This window comes from Gavialis gangeticus, unplaced genomic scaffold (assembly GCF_001723915.1).
Source record: "Gavialis gangeticus isolate Ggan-Ray unplaced genomic scaffold, GavGan_comp1, whole genome shotgun sequence".
In the NCBI taxonomy this organism is placed as follows: domain Eukaryota; kingdom Metazoa; phylum Chordata; order Crocodylia; family Gavialidae; genus Gavialis; species Gavialis gangeticus.
In genome coordinates this window covers 60,734,252-60,754,445 of record NW_017729031.1, presented here as the reverse complement: position 1 = coordinate 60,754,445, position 20,194 = coordinate 60,734,252, and the positions used below count along the sequence as shown (strand labels likewise).

General features: G+C 46.1%; 1 protein-coding gene across 1 annotated transcript; it reads left to right on the top strand.

The window, feature by feature from the left end:
- Positions 1 to 4,814: 4,814 nt before the first annotated feature.
- PRKRA (protein activator of interferon induced protein kinase EIF2AK2) lies at positions 4,815 to 8,586 on the top strand. Its single transcript, XM_019522859.1, is given in 3 exon segments — positions 4,815 to 4,901; positions 5,024 to 5,195; positions 8,429 to 8,586. Coding segments are annotated over 3 exon segments (417 nt in total).
- The last annotated feature ends 11,608 nt before the right edge of the window (positions 8,587 to 20,194 follow it).

Here is a 20,194-nt window from a genome sequence, read left to right as displayed (position 1 = left end):
GGATTTGCTAGTAGCTCAGTGTTTCTGCAGAGTGGGACATAACATTTTATTGTCTGTCTGGGGCATTATCTTTATCGTACAACACTTTTCTCCCAAGGTGGGGCAGGGGGAGGGGCATTTGTGTGCAAAGGAAGATACTGTACATGGCTCTACCCACAAGAGGTAGTTCTGTGTGTGTCTGCATGTGTGGTATGTAAGAATAAAATTGCTGTACCTTACTCTCTCCCAAAGGGAGTCCTGTGTGCATGCAACTGCCACACAACAGGGATAGCAAGCTCACACCAGGCTGCAGGTCAGGATCAGACTGTGGGCCCTCAGTGCAGGCTAGATCTGTTGGGCCAGTAGCAGCTGAGGTGGATCTGGGATAGGAGGTGTAGGTCTGGCAGCCCTTGCTCACCCCTTCCTGCTTGGGAGCCCTGAATTCTGCAGCAGGTCATACCCTGCAATCCCTCACTGCTGGTAGCCTACTAGACTAGGTGGGCTGGATCCACCCCACAGGCCAGACCCCCTCCCTTACGGTGCCTTCCCCAAGGAGGGGAACATGTTGGTATGTGGATCACCTTGAGGAACCCTCTCCCCAGGGTGGGCTCTTCTACCTGTGCAAGTGGGACCTATTGCCACACCCCTCTCTGTGGGGACCATCCTATATGGGTGCCTGTGGTGTGTATTAGTCTTTTCATGAGTGAAAGCACCTATGCCCTGGTGGAGGAGGTGCTGCACCTCACTCTCTCCCCTAAGGGAGGTTCCAGGGGGATCCTGTGCACTCTCCCCTACATGACAGGGTGGGGGGAAGGGTCCCCTATGTGATGCTTTACCTCAGGCAGCTGATGCAGCCTTTGTGGGGGGAGGGGTGGCACAAGGGGCAGGAGCTCAGAGCCCAGCTGCTCACAGTATAGGTAACTCATACAGGGAATACTGGCGGGGGGGCAGCATGTGCCCCCCGCCACGAGATTGGCTGACGCCAGCGTTGGCTTCTATGGGTGGTCGCCACTTGCCACTGCTGCCACTGGCTTCTACTACTTGCCACCCCCTCCCCACCCACAGCTTCTGCAGGCGGTCGCCAATCACCATCCCTCCACCACCGGTGCAGCCCACAGATTGTGCTCTCCCCCAGTCTTGGGAGGCACCAGTCGTTCTTGGCTCACAGGTACCTGTTCTTACCCCCAGAAGTGCTGGGGACCCCACCTAGGTTTCAACAGTGCTGCTGGCCAGTTAGGAAAGGGAAGAGGGGGACAGGGGCAGGGGAGATGTAGTTCACTTCCCAAACAAGATGAACACAATGTTTCTAGGCCTGCGCATGTGCATGTGTGAGCAGTCCTTGCTTGAGGTCCCCATTCCCGTGACAGGGGATGATTACAGAAGTGTCCTAGTAAATACATCAGTAGATTCTGCCCATGAGTTCTTTAAAGCTCTGTTATGCCTTGTAGACATGATAAATCTGCATGTCCATTTAACTGAAGGGCCCAGGCTGGTAGCCTTGATGCCTGGTATCAAAGTTACCCTCTGATATTTTTTTTTTTACCCATTTCTTACCAATAAAATATATACCTGCAAAACAGCCACCTCTAATATCTATCCATTGCATTAAGGGCCAATTCTAATAAAGGCTCAGATTGATAAAGCTTATCTTTCTTTGCAAGCTTTCAGGCACATGTGTCCTTCTTCTTGTTTCAGGCAAATGTTTTGTAGCCATGTTGGCATGAGACAGAGAAACAAAAAACTCTAAAACTCTTGGTTCAGAGGTGATACCTTTTATTAGACCAACTAAAAAATAGCAAAAAACAATTTGTATTTCTCTTTGTCTCAGACCAACATGGCTACAAAACATATCCCTGAAACATGGAAGATACCATATAGCCATTTTTGGAATTATAAGCTTCGTTACTGAACAAGAAAGATTTCTATACCTCCCTGCCTTTCTGATATCTGACACCACCAAAGAAGAGAAACAGTCTTATCTGCACATCAAGGAGTAACTCACACAATGTGCCTCTCATGAACCCAGAGGAATATACATCCACCCTTCAGCTTCCTCTATGCAGAATGAAGTTTCTTTTCTACCTAAGGGGACTTTTACAATCTTTGATTTCCCCTCAGCCTGAAGAAGGGCACATGTGCCCAAAAGCTTACAAAAAAGATAATTTTTTTCCTATTTTAGTTGATCTAAAAAAAGATACCACCTCTAAACCAAGAGCTTTAGAGTTTTACATTTCTCTCAGATTCATGAAGTCATTTAGGAGCCTAACTTGCACTGATTTAAGTGTATTCAGAAAGGCATGTAGGTGTCTAACTTCCACTGACTTAAGTGTCTAAATACCTTGTGAATCTGGGACCTAGGTGACTAAAGCAGCATGTAGACTTTAGATTCCTACATGCTGGAAAGACCCTCCTTTTTCTATATGTGGTGGTTGTACCTAGATGTCCAAATATATTCTTGGGGGAAGTGTCCAGAATAATTAACTATTGCATAAGTGGTCATATCCCTTGGGCTGCACTGGGTTGTCTACTGCAGCATTCAAGAACTCCAGTCAAGCTTTCTAGACTTGAGGCACCCCTCAGTAGACTTAGGCATTCCGTGGAAAATGTGATTCCTGTGTATTCCACTTGCATTGGAGTTTTGTTTTTATAGTTGCCTAAATAAAAAAAAAGTTAAAAACATGTAGATGCTTAACCTCCACCCATCTGGCACCTAAACTTCATAGGAACCTTATTTTTTTCTTATTAAAGTTCTCTAGGTGCCAAGAGTTGCTGTGTGAATGCCTAGAATTGACCCACTCTTGAGCAGCTGAGGGCACTTGTGCCTGTGAGTTTGGGCCTAAGCTCATTTGAAAACTAGAACTAGATGTTCTGCCTAAATCCCTTCAGGGCTTTGATTCAGCAGGCATCATCAGAGCATGTCTACCATGCACAGACAGGATAAGGATCCCTAAAAAATGGTCACACTGCTTTAAAACTCAAGGTGATGATCATGGTTCCTACTTAATCATGCAATAGTCTAGGGCATGTGTGTCAAAGATCCAGTCTGTGGGGCTCCTGGAGGGGCCTAGAATTCAGAGGCAGAGCAAGCAGGTGCAGATCCCACCTCTGAATTCTTGACTTGTCCAGCCCCCTAGAGACTCGTTTTAGTAGTACTGGGGCAAGTGATAGCTGTCATTAATCACCCAGATTCTCTGAGCTGATACAGTGACGCTTGTACATCCTGCTACTGCTTGTACAACTCTGTCACCAGGGGTGGATCTGGATCCAGTCCTAAAGGAGCCTCACAGGTTGGATCTGGCCCACAAGAGGCAGATGAGTTTGATACATCACTGCTCAGTGGAATAGCATAGCCACCAGGAAGTGTGATTCAGTGCCAACTTTAACACACACCTCTCACATCTTGAGAGAGTGCCAGACTTCAGGACTTCTCATGCGCTTAAAATGTAAGTATATGTTTAAACGCAGTCTTGGAACCTGAGGGCACCTATACACGTGCAGAGAGGCTGCTCTGATGCATTGCACAACATGTTGGAGCAGGCTCGATTAGTCGAGTCTGCTGGAGCATAATAATTACCATGCTCCAGCAGACTCTAGCGTCATGTGTATCAGCATTCTCATGCTGAAAAATGGCAATGGGGGTGCTTGAAGTAAAGCTAGTAAAGTGCTCCCCCCACCATTTTTCAGTGTGGGGATGTTGATACATGTGATGCTTCAGGTGCTTTAATTAGAGCATCTCTCAGAGTCGCTCTAATTAAGCCCTCCCCACTTCCCAGAGCACATCTGTAAATGCGCTGAGTTACATGATTCTGAGGAAATGCACAATACACAAATCATTTCCTGTAACTATAAATAAAAATAAAAAACTGAAAATTGCCTATTGGATGTTAAAGATTTTGGGTCTTGTCGGATATTTGTTTTCTGATAATCTGATATTTGTTTTCTACAGATATTGTTGAGATTCTGGATTCAAAAAGTTTAGCTTAAAACATGCACATGAAAAAAATCTTAAAACCACATTCCCTGACATTTGCTTTTAAATTCTGGAATGGAACTGATCATAGTTATATATTACCAGAAAAGAATGTACTTTATCTTTTTCAAGTTCTTTATATTCAATTTACATACCAGTCTGCTCAAGAGCTATCATAAGGAAACTATAATCAGACAACATCTCATTTTGACCTGACAGTATATTTTATAATACAGTTACAGACACAAAAAAATGCTAACATAAATATGACTGCATGGGTGGTTTTTTTCCTACTATTACACTGCAACTATACACATTACTGGTACCATCATATTTAAATAAATTGACATTCACTGTTTTCAATCTTTTGATTTTTTCCCTAGTTTAAGCTATCTGCCTTGACCAAGGCTACATGGAAATGTAGCCATATGCCATCTTTTTATATTAAAAAACCTCAGGACTGTGAACCACTGGCACTCAATGGGCACGTCTACATGAGACATTTACTGTGGAACTGCCTAATTAGCTCCACTATGCAATTAGTGAAGCTCCACCATGCAACATTATACCACCATGCAGTACTGTCTGTTTTCTGTGTAACAGCGTGGAAGGAGAAATATTGGGTGAGGTAAAAAAATACCCAAGAGTTACTATAAAAAGGAGCAGCAAGTTGGACTTGGCTGAAAGGACACCAGAGATGCTTTGAAGAAGAGCAAATAAGCTGAAGCAGTGGGGAAGTTAAAAATTCACAAAGAATAAGAGAAAGAGGGAGACTAGGGACAGGAAAAAAGTGAGACTTTAGTAACTGAGGCAGTGCATGGCATATAGAGATAGAGAGAAATAGGTAATCAGTCACTACTCCATCATGGGGACACAGTCCAGCAAGGAAGTTGGAAACAACTCACAGTCTGAAGGTATTCCATGGGAGTCTGAATATGTTGCTTTTGCACAAGTTAGAGAAGATTGAATTATTTTGTTGTTGAAAAGTATTTTTCATGACATATAGATGTTCTAATATAGAAACAGATATTTCAAATATATGAAAATCTAAAAACTCTTCCAATTTTTTTTCAGGAAAATGGGCTGGGAAATATTTTAGGATACACTTGGGTTGCCTTAAGGAATTCATCAACAGATAAGATAATGCTGAAAAGGAATTGACTCAATATTCCTAATGTAGGCTACAACCAATTTCTTAGAGAACTTGCAGATGATCATAATTTTGTTATAAAATATTTAAGCACAGGTACGTTAATAAGTTATTATAGTACATGTAGGATATATTCCTGCTTGGTGACTGTAACAGGGAACCCTAACCCTGTTACCAGAAGACAGGTCAGCCCCTTTAAGACCAGAACTTTCTGGGCACAGCATTCTGGTAAGGTGGGGGTTAAAAGCTGAGCCTGGCCAGCTAGTCAGGTGACCAGAAGGGGGCAGGCCAGGACTATAAAAATCCTGGGCTGGGCAGCAATAGGGGCCAGTAGCCAAAGGGGGAAGGAGTGTGTTACAGACCTCTATAGAGAGTGGTCCAGTGGCTGCAGGAGGGGATCTATGGAGGACTCCCAGAGAAGTGGCAGCAACCCCAGAAGAAGCACTGTAGCCTATGGTGGGGAGTGGAAGCATGAACGCCTGAGAAACTGTAAGCTGGCATGCTGCCTTCTTTAAGTACAAGTTTTGATTGATTAACTACTGGTCGTTTGAGAGAGGCTATTTGGGGAAGGAGGAGGCCTCATTTTGGGGTCCACTTCAGTGTGGGTACCCAGGTGCCAGAGAGGGTACAGTATTTGGGGTGCATAAGCCCTGGTGCCAGAGGGCGTAGTCATAAAAGGCCAAGGTGACCTGGTATCTTAGATTGGGACAGCGGAGGTTTGAGGCCGCTGCCTGGTTTTGAACTTGCAGCTGGCCCTGGTGGACAGGCCTCTGGGCCGGGGAGGCTGGGCTCCAGATTGGGACAGAAAGGAGGACCAGGAGCCCCAAGACCACGGAGCTAGAGCCTCAGAGTCTAACCTTATCTGGTGAGTTTAGATGGGGAGGCCTAGCTAGAGAGACTGGGACAAGGCCAGTGGTGGCAGAGGACCCCAATATACAAAAACAATAGGCAGTCTCCTGCTTATAATATTTCCATCAAGACGTGGCAGGAGAGTAGAGAGCAGGACATGAGAAACATTAAAGGGGACTCCAAAGGCACCTCGCATACGGTGCAGATAACGCAACAGATGGTGCTGGAGAAAGCAACCTGTTACAGTGACCCATGCTGCAGTTTTTCTCTGTGTTCTGATTTTCATATGCAGAATACTGAGACTTCTTAAGTGGGAGAAGAGAAACATTATCCCCAAACTCAGCCCATCATCTATATAACTGGACAGTAAACTGTTACTTATCCCCTTGGAATTAGAAGTCTGATTGCAAGAGTGGAGCCTAAATCACTGTAGACGCAGAGAAGCAAGGATTTTTGGGGTGGTATTTTTTATTGGACTAACTGCATAGTTTGTATAGAGTTACACAAGTTTTAGAGTCCAAGATATTCTTTATCATGTCCGAGTAGTGGGTAGGTATGCGGTTTGTGGAGGGGGAAGGGGGCCAGGGGTATGTGTATGGGTGCATATGTGGTGGGGTGTGTGCATGTATCAGTGAGTGGGGCTCCCCCCAGAGGTGTGTGGGTGTATGTATGGATATGATATTTGTGTGGTTGTGGGGTTTGCAAGTGAGAGGTTGAGGGTATGTGGCATGTGCACTGGTGCTCCCCTGAGCTAGTCAGCACCTGTCCCTGCCCTACAACAGCCTGGAGTCCATGCACCCTGTGGCACCTCCCCACCCCTGCCAACAGCACGCAGAGTCACAGCCAGGCATGCTGGGACATCCTGCCATCCCTAGGCATGCAGTGGGATGGGGTGGCTCCTTCCTGCTGCTGCTGGCCCCAGCCCTGCACTGGCTCCAGATTCACCTGTCTAGGCTGAGCAGTGGCAGCAGCAGCACCAGGCAAAAAGTTGCTTGGTGTGGAGGATAAAGCTGCCCCTCTCCCTAGCTAGGAAGTTTTTGGTGCAGCTCCATCATTGCTGCCTGTGAGTTGCCCTGCGCAGCAACTGTAACAGTCCAGAGCAGTCACAGGGCAGCCCAGAGGCTATGGTGATGGAGCCACACCAAAAATTGCCTGGTGGTGGTGAACAGGAGGGGCTGCTTTCCCCCCTGTGCCAAGCAAGCTTCTGTCTAGTATCACCACCACTGCTGCTGCTTCTCAGCCTGGACTGGTGAGCTTGGAGCCACGTTGGGGCCCAGGATCAGTGGCAAGGGGGGAGAAACTGATGCTTATTGTAGGGCAGAAGCTGCCTCTCCCCTTCCCCTCATTGGTGCTTCCTGGTGCAGCTGCCTGGAGCCCATGTGGGGCTGTCCTGCATCTGCTCTGTGCTGCCACTGCTGCCCCACAGAGCAGCCCAGATTTAAGGGTGATGCAGCATAGACATGGGGCAGCTCTGCACGGGCTCTGAGCAGCTGTACCAGGAAACACTGGCAAGGGGGAGGGGGAAGAGCCACTTTTCTCCACGTTGAACAGCAGTTTCTCCTGCACTGCTGCTGCTCAGCCCAGATGGGCAAGCCCGGAACCAGCATGGGGTTGGGGTTGCGTGTGCTGGACCCTGTCAGTAACTGCGGGGCTGGGGCCAGTGGCAGCCTGAAGGAGCTGCCACTGCCAGAGCTGCCTAGAAAGGCTATCCCACTGTAGAGCCACCCCAGCCCCACTGTGTGTCCAGGGGGAGGCAGGATATGCCATGGCCAAGTGGCACTTCAGCCAGGGGGGACGTGGGAGACATGTTGGAGGCTGGACAATGCCCCTCTGCAGCCCATGGGACATATTTTGCCTTCCCCTGCTATAAACAACTCTGAAGGCTGCTCTGACACCGGTGGAAAGGACACCTTGCTGCTTTACAAGGCTGGAATGCCAATTCTTAGGTTTTCTATTGCATTAGTATAAAATGAGACTAAATACATGCAGTTAGCATTACTGACATACACACTCAAAATAAAGATTTTCCAAATAATAGGAAGTTATATGCTGATATAAAAAAATCCTTTGACAGGATATGGTAAGAATGAAGTCTTACCTCAGTTTTGGTAACTATGTGGTTTCTTTACAGGTAGTTAACTTAACAGCTTTTATTAAAATAAGAGACTTTTTATAAACCAATCGATACTTAGTTGACAAATATATTCCAATTACTCTTTCCAAATTTACTGTAAAACTTACTAAAAATATTGCATCATAACAACAGAAAAATGTGATTTGGTCACTTAGGACTTTAGTGAACAGCCCATTCTTATTCTGAATTAATTTTAAACCATATGTTTTGTGAAGTAGTTCAGTTTGGTAGCTATACTTGATTCCAGTATGCAAAACTTGAAAACTAAAATTGTACAATAACTGTCAAATGCAAAAATAATGCTGAGTTGATTGGGTTGGGGGTTTTTTTGCTTGTGTAATTTCAGAAGAGCCGAGTGTTAGTGGACAGTACCAGTGTCTTGCTGAACTTTCAAGCAATCCAGTTCCAGTTTGCCATAATACTGGGATCTCTTGGGGTAATGCAAACAATGATGCTGCTCATAATGTACTATAGTATTTAAAGATTATGGCTGGAAGAAAATAAACTTAAAATAGATATTTAAACAAAACCTTTTGATGAAGATCTGACCTAAGGAGAGAGAACTACAAGTTGAAATGTTTCCCTTATATAGTTCAAATTAATTTGGGGTACTTTTAAGTCACAGCACAAGCACCATTTTAATTATGTGGTACATTGTAAGGCTTTCATTGTGGGTTGGTTTACTGTAATAAGCTCTGTGTTGTAAAGCAGTGAGAAAATTCATTTACTGCTTGTATACATACTGAAGCTTAACTGCTACTTATGGAAATCTCTCTAGGCAGCATGATAAATATAGGTATTTTATACCAAAGTTAAGGAACCCAAACACATCAAAGATGATAGTCATAAGATGGTAACTTATGGTGTATTAAGTGCCACCAAATATCCTATATTTCAGGCATGCTCTACCTTTCATTGGGTCAGGCCCTTGAGAGTATATTCTATTGCTTTTTATCATCCAGTAAAAAGTGTTTTTGATGTGAAACTTTAAAAAATGAACATGGTGACTTGTGCTATTACTTCATTGTTTGAACAGTGGCCTTCAAACCCCTGATCTTAATTTATTTCTTTAAAAATAATTCTGTTACAGAAACATTACATTTTCATTAAGCTATCTACAATATGTCATTATCAGTTGTTTAATAAATTATTTTCATTGTTAGCCGCTTTGAATATTTCTGCTAATTAAGTCAAACCAACATCCAAAATGTAAGAGAAACTTTATTCTCTCTCATTGGAGGTAGTTGGTATTTGCATTCTGTTTGATTGAGAAAGAAAATATACTTGACAAAAAAGCAAGTATTTTGCTTATGAATTAACTGAATGTGAACATTTAACTTTCATCTGCACAGACGAGTTGGTAATCTGTAACAGATACTATTTGAAAAACAGCATTACTATTTCAGATGCCTCAAGTAGAAAATTGCTGATACAGTATAATTCTCTTTAAAAGAGAAAAGAGATTCAGTTGGAATTTTCCTTCCATCTTTGTGGTTGCATATTGCTTGAGTCTCAGAATGGATTATAATGAATGTGAATATGCAGTATATATGATGCAATTTCATTTACAAATAAGTGGGTAGGTTTGGTAAAGTCCTCTATTATAATACAGCTGTTTAGTCATTTGGATATTAATCTGTAACTTTACTCTGTGCATGCACCCACCCACCCACCAGTTACCTGCTTTTCTCTCTGGTTTTTGGGTGTTGATAATCTAGTTAAATTTAGCCACCACCCACAAGTAAAATGGAACAGTGTTTGGTCTATATATTTGGTGATGAGGGAAAAGTTGGTGACCAGTTAGCTTGCCTTCAGTGCTCTCCAGCCCAGCCATATTATTAGCGTGCAAAAAGAACAGAAGAAACTAGAAGCATGGAGATTGGCATCTGCTTTTATTGACCACAGAAATACAAAAACTACTTACTGTTTCAACAATAAGTCTTTTAACTTATTGCCTATGCTTTAAATCTCAATACTTGCCATATTTTTACGCTTTATTGCAGTGTTTTGAATGGCCAATGTGATATGTTAAGTGTTAGACCCTGACTATGCAGCACCCAACAACTGGGAGAAGATGGTCCAATTACCTGTGGATCCTGTTATTCATTAGCCAGAGCAGAGCAGGGACTAAACACCAGCACACATTGCTTGCAGCAGCTTTAGTCAGAATGGAGACAGCTTTGGACTGGCTCCCACACCAATAGAATATGGGGAGCCACAATGAACAATAATTTTTTCACATATTTATACACTTTGGTTTATACTCATTAACATTTACTCTACCCTCGCACTGCCTTCTGTTCCACCCATTTTTCCTGTCATCTTAAACTCTGCCTCTGTTTACTGTTTGCTTCATTAGCACAGAATTGCCTATGCATTTCATGCATTTACACGTCTTTTTGCTATGAGCACGTCTAAGACCTTGACTCCTGCTCTTTGGTCAATGGGCAGACTTTGACCGCCCTCAGTGCTCCTTCCTGCCCATGGCAGGGGGTCAGACTAGATGATCTGTCTAGCTCCCTTCAGACTCATTGATTCTATGACTAAAACCTGGAAGCTTCTGGAGGCTTCTTCATCAATTACCATTCACCTTTTTGCATATGTTCATCTTGGATTCTATTACCAATTACGTGTTGTTTTCCACATTCCAGTCTATTTTTCTGTTTCAGGTTGTACCATCTTCCACCTTTTTTTGGGCCCCTGTATCTTATCTTGTTCCTTATTGTAGCTGGTTCACAGCACACAGACTCACAGATTTACTTGCTGCTTTCTTCTCAGAAAAAAGGTTAGCCTTCCTCCTCCCTTAAAGCCAGATCGAAAAGAACAAACGGGGCGTGAGTTATCCACCCCAATAGCAGTGTGACTGTGCCCTGACCCCACGGCAGGACATGGTGTCATAAACAGGATCTGGTGGGGATGGAGGAATGAAGCAGCACAAATTACTCTGCTGCTGCCCGTGGACGAGAGGGGCACAGCCACTCTTGAATCCTGATGACCTTTGGGCCCATATAACGTACCACCAGGCCGCCGGTCCCTCGGCCTGCGATGAGATCATGGGCTACCTCTCATTAACAACCGGGGGAAAGGAATGGAATATGAGTTTGAGCCCCGCAGCATTCGGCTGCATCATGAGCCACCCGACGGTTATGTTTCGGGCCCGCGAGGTGTGCGGAGCGCTAAATCTTGCCAGAGTTAAGCCAGTGGGCGCAGCTAATCCGACCCCGGCACAAGAGTTTGCCCGGTGTATACGCCACCTCAAGGAGGGAGGAGAGACTACCCCTCCAGATAAGTTTAACTGCCCCGCCCTAAAGGAGGGATCGCGCAGGCACGAACTGCTAACACAGTGTCGTGAATCCCTTGAATCCGATGGACGCACTGCCACTAAGTGGGGTGGCCCGAAGTGGGACAAAGGAAAAATGCTAAATGTCCTGTTCCGCACAGTCTCTATTCTCCTATGCAAGGCTGCCGACTTAGAGACCCAGCTAGAAACATCGGCGCGCCAACACCTAGACATGGCCAAGCAGCCACCACCCAAGGGAAGGGGGGGGAGGAGAGGGACGACCCGGGAGGCTCAGGGGTTAAGATGCTGGCCCCTCCCACGGGCGGTCAACCACCTCTGTCAGCACCCTCTCCCTACGTACCTCCCCTGAGCAAGGAGGAACCAAAGTTGTGCCCACCTCTACCCCCAACCACCCCACCAGAAGAAGCACTCCCTGTCACAGTTACCAAGACCAGAATAACAGCAGCGGGCCAGCAAACCACCCAGATCCTTCATACCCGCTCCTGGGCGGAACTGACTGAGCTAGTAGCTGCCACTCGCAAGGGTCAAATGGAGACTTTCATGGCATGGCTAGGCCGCCTTGTCATGGAAGCCGGTCATGAAACCCTCGATGTGGAGGAGACAACCACTTTAGTCCGTAATACGGGATGGAGTGGGGGCATATTAACTGACATGGCCCCACATCTGAACAACACCAACTGGCCAATCCTACTGCCGGCCCTACTCACTAGACATGCTCCAGGCCATGCATACCACTGGCAAGATGGTGGCCCACCCAGGTTTGATCCAACGGCCCTAGTGCACACGGTTTTTGGCATCTCCTAAGCCTTGTGGGACCCGCGGTGTGCCCCGTTAGGCCTTACCGCCGCTCATATCAATGGCCCGTGGCCCCACCGCTTTCTAGCAGATCTGGCCACAGTTCCGGTACGTCCAGAGGCAATCCGAGCCGCCGTGGAATGTCACAGGGGGGCCCCATAAGATCACCATCGACCTCCTGCTTGCCGGTCTAGCGGGTGACGCTGTGGCTGCCACCGTCAGCTACAAGCCACCCTGAGAGAGCTCGAGAGCTCCACACATTCCGCCGAAGTACACGCCGCCACCCTAGAAGAACGACAGGACAAAGCTCGCCTGCCCAGTCGCCGACCTATCCCAGATCGATGCACCAGTTGACCCGAACGTTTGCCCCGTGAGTGAGCTATGTTTGGCTTTTTACTAAATCGCTCCGGACTCTCCAAAGCTGACATTTGCAAGCTCATGGAAGAAAGCCAACAACATCTCACTGACCGCCTCAGTTTTAACTGGCAAGAGGGTGACTTTCAAAAAAACTGAGCGTAGCCGTCGGCTCCGCGGTGACCGACTCCCGACCCTATAGCCGCATTACCGTCTATCACCCCCCGCGCTTGCAACACCCTCGCAATGTGCGTTTTCTCCTGGATATTGGAGCTCAAGTCAATGTCATCTGCCCTGACGTCCCGCATGTACCCGCTAAGGCTACCACGTTCGTTCGAGGCCTGAATGAAATGAAGCAAACCCAAGTTGTGCATTTTTGGGTAAAAGGAGAGGAAAAACCCCTTACAGCCGTTTTGGGGGATGTAAACCTCCTGGGCATACCCAGCTTATGTCAACTGTGGCTCAAGCACCAAGTCGCCGCCATACTGCCTGTCACCACAGCGAGTCCATTGCCTGTCCTGTCGCTATACTCTACAAGGCCCTGGAGGTACCGCCCCATTCCAATGAAGGAACTGCTCCATGATCCCCTGAAGACCTTGCTCCAGCGCTTACAAGATGAGAGAAAAATCACTCCTGTCACCGCCTCGACTTTCCTGTCAACCGGCTGGGGTCTCGCTAAAGCTCACCAACCAGGAGCTGTACGCCTGGTCATCGACTATCATGAAGCCAACAAGCGCTGCTCTCCACTTGCCACACCATATGCCTTGTCTCTCCCCGACACACTGTCCCAAATATGACAACATGAAGCCATAAAATGGTGGGTGCCACCATCGACTTAACGGACATGTTTTATTCGATCAGCATCGACGATCGCCTCAGCACCCTCAACATGGCTGTTAACGGGCAGATGTTCAAATGGAACGTCTGCCCACAAGGCTACTGTAACGCACCCGCTCTTGCATGTAGTGCCATCGCCGACACCCTCGCGAACTTTCGAAACCCCCATCCCGATGTCAGAGTCTGGAGCTACATTGACGACCTAGCGATCATGGGCTCCGAAGAACAGCAGGTCACTACCACGGTTCGAGAGCTCGTACATCACCTCACCAATCACGGGTGGACAGTGAATGATAAGAAATCTCAGCTCACGCCACAGACTCAGCTAGTCTTCCTGGGATTCGAGCTCAATGAAAACCAATTCCGCATGCTGTCCAGTGATGGTCCACCACTCGCGCACTGGTTGAGAAACCCACCAAAAAGTAAGCAAGACTTCCAACAGCTACTCAGAGAACTCGGTTAGCAACGCCATTTCGTTGACCCCGAACATCTGCCCGTTCTAGCACGCATCCAGTCTCAGATTCGCTGCAATGCGCACAAAGTATCTCCATGGACACCAAAAGATGCGCGAGAGCTACAACGCCTCTCGACCAGTCTAGCGACCACATCCCTAGTGGCGTGGAACCCGTCGTCTCGGCTCGAAGTTCACGCTGGTTTTACGGACATGCACATCTTTGTATCTGTCCGTAATGAGCAAAGTCAGCTCATTCATTGTGCACACAAAACTCTACATGCAACCCAACATCGGTATGGAATGAATGGCAAACTTTTGTTAGCCCTTCAACTTGCCTCGGCATATTCCAAGGGGGCAGGAAAAGTCTGCTTCCCTGCGGCCTCATTGTTGCCTCTATTAGATCCCAAACGTCCAGAGCCCACCTTTCAAGGTGACAGCAAGACTTGGACATGCTTGGTCCTCCAGCACCATTATGACTGGTACAACTGGGATCACCATGATACCAGTCCCCGAAACTCCACCGCGGGAAGACGACCCTTCTTGTATGGCATGACCGAAGACGGATGGATGGCTTCTGATGGGTCCACCAAAGTCGACCACTGCTACAGGTATCATTGCCAACCATGTGCGTGCACAAAAGCCTGGACAGGATCTATGAGCAATAGTGCGTGCAAAAGCCTGGACAGGATCTAGTGTCTAGAGCTTCTTGGATTCCAAGGCATGGTAGAGCACTGTTACGCGTATCACGACGATGTTCGACCCGTTCCAGTGCTGGTGGTAGATAGCCAGTACACATATAAGGTCGCGATGGGCACAGCCAACCCCACAGAGAACACAGACGTGTGGGAAGTGATCTTCTCGCAACTAAAAAGAGTTCAGCCAGCTCCCGCTAATTAAACATATCCATTCACATCAGCCCAATACCGACCCTGTCCACTCCCGCATCGATGACTACGTGCAGAATCCATTACAAGAGCCTCGATGCATGACAGCCGAGGCCTTAGTGATGCCCAACAATGATCACCTAGTCCAATGGCTTCAGGAGTTCTGGAACCACCCAGGAAAGCGTAAGGCACGTGCTCGCTGGCAACAAGCAGGGGGACAGAGCAAAGAAGTTTGACCCAAGGCCTGGGATGAAGCAGCACGTCGCTGCCTCGCTTGTAGACACAATAAGCCCCAGCACGGTGTCAAATATGAAAAGTATGCCTACGATGCATCGCACTTTGCGCCCGGTCAAGCTTGGCAAATCGACCTCCTTGGACCGCTCCCCGAAGCTCACCGAAAACCCAAGCCTTGTCGTAGTCGACTTGGGAACATGCCAACTAGCAGTGATACCACTCTCAAAGTCCCGCGCCCAAGACGTCGTCCATGCACTCTGTCAAGTAGGAGAGTGGTGGAAGTACCCGAGACAAATACAGTCCGACGGCGGACCGCCATTTAACAGCCGCCAGCTCGCTGAATTTGCAGCGGAAAACAACACTGGCTGGCATCTTCACTTACTATACCACCCACAGAGCAGCGTCGTCGTAGAACGCTTCATTGGATTGTTGAAAGAGAAACTACGCCTTTGTGGAAATGGAAGTTATAAAGGAAGGGACACGCACTTACCGCAAGTGCTGAGTTCACTGAATTTTGACAAAGCGTTGTGGGAACCCCACAATCCAGTCAGACCGCCACCCTGGAAACCTGTCTATGAGCCCGCCACGCCCATATGGGTGACAATCCCTACCCACAACGACTCCCGTCCGACCCCCATACGAGGACACATTATCAAGCCCAGCACTTATCCCAACACTTACATTTGCGAACTGAAAGAACAGTTTAAATCCCATTTAGTACATCATAATTGGCTTTCTAGGCGCTCTGAGCAGTTATAGTTATGTTATTATCTTAGCCCCAGTTACTTTGTGTTGTTGTCTTATTACAGGTAACCTAAGAGTTACTACCATGAACTCCTCCCTCACTGTTTTAACCCTGCTGACAGCTGGTGCTCTAGTGTTGTCATTCCACAAGAACAGCAACACCTTCCTCGACACCGTCTCTCTTTTGGCTGCAGAATGTTTTCAGGAGGGAGATGAAGCTATCGTCAACTGAACTGATTACAAGCTGTGCTTTCCACGCTTAAACAGCGTTAACTGTCTTTCTTTCTTTTTAACCATATCTTATCCCAATTGTAGCCTATTTAACTGTATTAGCCTTTTTAACAAGACCTCCTGTCCCGTGGCCCGCCCTGGAAACCTGGAAAGTGCCACAGTGTGGTCAGATATTACCGCCAAAAACGCTACAACAACCTGGCCCTACGTCTGGACAGGAGAATCCAAGGATGCACCACCAAATCACGTGTCGTGTGCATCTAATCTCAGCTCACTCCTAACCACTTTTAACCTTAATATCACTGTCATCAACGGCTCCACCCTTGCGGACACCCTAGCCGCTGGCGTCCATCTGCTCACCACTCAGCCCAAAAATGCCTCATTTTTCCATCACTTGTATCCGTACGGGGTCCGAGCAGTCCTGTCTTTGTTGTGGGGAATGTGAAGCATTTGTCCAGCCTCCTCAACCCACACTGGCGATGAAACCGGCGAAATACTTGTTGGTCTTAGTACCAAGTCGCTCCCCATACCCCTCGACCTCAACATATCCGACATAAGTCACGGTAGTGGATTTTTTACCCTACCATATATTCCACTTAGGAATTGTTTTACTCCTTTAACAGTTACCTTGATGCTACCGCCCGGTTGGTTGTGGCTTAATCTTAATACCTCTAAAGTATCTCGTTCACCTCTATCTAACATTTCTTTTGTTCTAGTTATTCCACATTTAAGTAGCCCTGATGTCTTAATTTTTAATCAATCTCATGCGAGCAGTATTACTCTCCCATGCGCCAAACGCAACCTGCGAGATGACCCCGACGTAGACCGCGCTTGGAAACTAATGACCTATTGGGACAAGTGGGCTGTGTATTTTCCACATGTCGGGTCATCCCATGTCATGAGCCGCATAGTATTATTAACTGAAGCTGTTGAAGCTCTCACAAATGCCACCCAGTTAGGCTTTGAATGAGTTGAAAAAACAATGCAAAAAACCCAAGCAGCTGTATATTACAATCGCTTAGGCCTAGACTATGTTTTAGCTACTGAAGGAGGACTCTGTTCCCTCTTCGCGAATGATACCCATTGTTGTCTCAAGTTTAATTTGACCTCATTTAACCTCTCCAATGTCATTAAAGGAATTCAAGATGCTAAAACCCTCATTGATCACTCGAAACTCGCCAGCGATGGCTGGCTCGAGTGGGATTTCAGTTGGCTGAATTGGCTTGGTCCGGCCTGGTTGCAGAGGTTTGTTGTAATGGGAATTGTATTTCTAGGTAGTGTCAGCCTTATTATAGGATGTATTTGTTGTTTGTTACCTTGGATGAAAACTAGACTAATGCATTTATCTGCTTTTGTATATACCCGCTTGCCAGTAACCCCGTTTAATAGTGAGGATGACGATGAAAATGAATTGTAAGTGCGCATGCGGCAAGTGGGCATGTAAAGCACAAAATGGCAATTGTGCCGCATGCACCCTCCCATAAGCGATCAAGCCCGGGCTTGCAAAAACAAGCATGAATGGAAAATTCCACGCTGGCACGGCAGCGTTCCCATATTAGGAAGCAAAAACCATTCTCGGTTCTGATTGGCTGACTCAAACCGAAACCAAATGGCAGGGTTTAAAACCCGCACCCGCCTGCCGCTTGAGGAGACCGTCCTGGAAGACACCACCCAAGCGTGACCAGGATCAAGTTCACTTATAACTGCGAGCAGGCCTCACAGCTATCCAGGCTGATCACCCGTCGTCTCCCACCACTGCTCCCCAGGCGTAACTTTCAACCCCGCTATTGAGCTCCCATGCATTTTGCTGACGAACATTTTGTAACGACTTGCGAATCCTGCACCGTGACTGTAACAAAAAGGGGCGTAAGTAAATAAACCGCTTGTATTTACCCATCACACATTACAAGCCTTCCTCCTCCCTTAAAGCTAGATCAAAAAGAACAAATGGGGCGTGAGTTATCCACCCCAATATCAGTGTGACCGCGCCCTGACCCCATGGCGGGACAGGCTCCAAAAATCATCTTACTGGATATTTTCTTCATTTCTTCCACATACATGTAGGTAAAATTAAAGAGGCACTGAAGGTCTTTCTTAGCACAGAATATGACCCTGTAAGTTTATCAGCAAGATGATAAAGGCTACCCTTTAATACTAAAAATAGAAATTTTCTGGATGATACAATGGTATGTACTCTGCAGCATGTTTCAAGAACTGCTTTCAATTAAATGTCAGAGTGGAATGTACCCATGTCCTATAACTCCTCTGCTTCTTTTGTCCTTTGAATTTGATTGCAGTTCCAATCCCCAACTAGTATACATAAGAAAGATGTAGTGGGATCCCCACTAACCTAAAACACTATAATTTAAAATATATATATTTTTAGGCATTTAAGTCCCCCTGCCAGTGTTCTGCTTTTACAATTTTTGAATTATTTAAATATGGTTTTTTTTCTACCCTCTGCTGCTTTGTTAAAACCCACCCAAGGTAAAAGGGGAAAGCAACGGAATACCCTAAAAAGTGTGGGTGTAGTTTGCTACTCTTTTTAGGAAAGGCCTCTATATTTGAAGCAAGAGATGCTAGCATCGGACTCCTCAAGGTAGAGAGAGTTCATGGGATTTGTCTCTGAGGGGTGTGGCTTCTGTTTGAAAACATAAGAAATCTCTTTATATTTTTTTTATCTTGTGAATGAAGTTTCATTTGTATGGTCATCTCTGTGATCGTTATTAATGTATCAGAAAGGCAAATAAAGGCCACTATTTAGTGGAGTTGATGGAAATCTGTGACATAGTCATTGACTTAGGAAACATCAGCTACGTAGCATTCCATCTGAAGATTCAGAAAAGATGTTATTGTTGTTTACAAAACTTGGACAGCAAGGCCTTCAGATTTCCATAACAAATAAGGTTTGACCTGGTCTCAACTGGATAATAAATCCCAATGAGAAAGCTTGGGTACTATAGCAGTAATAATATTATTATTAAGGACCTGAACCTGTTCAGCCTCCACAAGAGAAGGCTAAGTGGGGATCTAGTGGCCGTTTACAAACTAGTCAGAGGGGACCAGCAGGCATTGGGGGAGTCCCTGTTCCCCCAAGCACTACCAGGAGTGACAAGAAATAATGGTCACAAGCTGGCAAAGGGTAGATTTAAGCTACATAACAGGAGGCGCTACTTCATGGTCAGGGCACCTACGATCTGGAACCAACTTCCAAGAGAAGCGGTGCTGGCTCCTACTCTGGGGGTCTTTAAGAGGAGGCTGGATGAACACCTTGTTGGGGTCGTTTGACCCCAATACTCTTTCCTGCTATGGCAGGGGGTCGGACTTGATGATCTGCTCAGGTCCCTTCCGACCCTACAAACTATGAAATTATTTCCTGTGAAAAACACTGAAATTACACTGTGGGTGTGTCTACACATTCATTAATATGCTTTAGGTAATATGCATTAAACCTCGTACCTCCATTGTGAGGTACTAGTAAAAGGTGCATTAGCTTATTTTAATGTGCATTAGCTAAAGAGTACTTTTTCTGTGATGATTTAATGCACATTAAAGTGCATGTGTAGATGTGCCCAGTATACATGGATATTAAAAGGGTTGATTTTTGGAGGAGATGTAAGCCAGAGGTCCTGTCAAATAGTGGCCACTGAAAATTATTGACAATTTTTTTAAAGAATAAATACAGTATGTTAGTTTTGATCAGGTTGCAGACTGTTACATTTGGCCTACTTTAAATTCATGGTATAGGTCTGTGGGGAGCTCTGCAGGCCATGACCCTGTGTGCTAGATTAGGCATTCAGAGGAGGCACCCTGATCCCAGAGTGCATGAGGGACTGGACCAAAGGCAGTACAGAGCCTGTGGAGCACAATCCTGGTGTACATGGTCAGATACAGCCCACAGACTGGCTCTGCTCCCCTCATCTGGCCCAGGGAGCAAAACTTTTGAGTGATACTTGCATACTACACATTTTGTACACTTTATAAATAGCCTATAAATCAACAATTTGAAGTATTCAAAGATAAAAAGCACAGTGTAAATTTAAGGTTTTTCAGGAGGTCAAAACTTGACAGCCCTTTAATTACCCTTGAAGGCAGACTGCCCATTTGGTTCAAAATAAGCCATGTGATACCTTCTCTTTCTAGACTTTAATCTTTCAAACATAAAACTTACAGGTAATATTTTTTGCTCAATTTCTGTTATTTTTACAGTCTTCAGTTTTACCTCCGTGTCCCAGCTGAAATATTTATGATTTGAATAGACAGTTAAATGTTTCACTT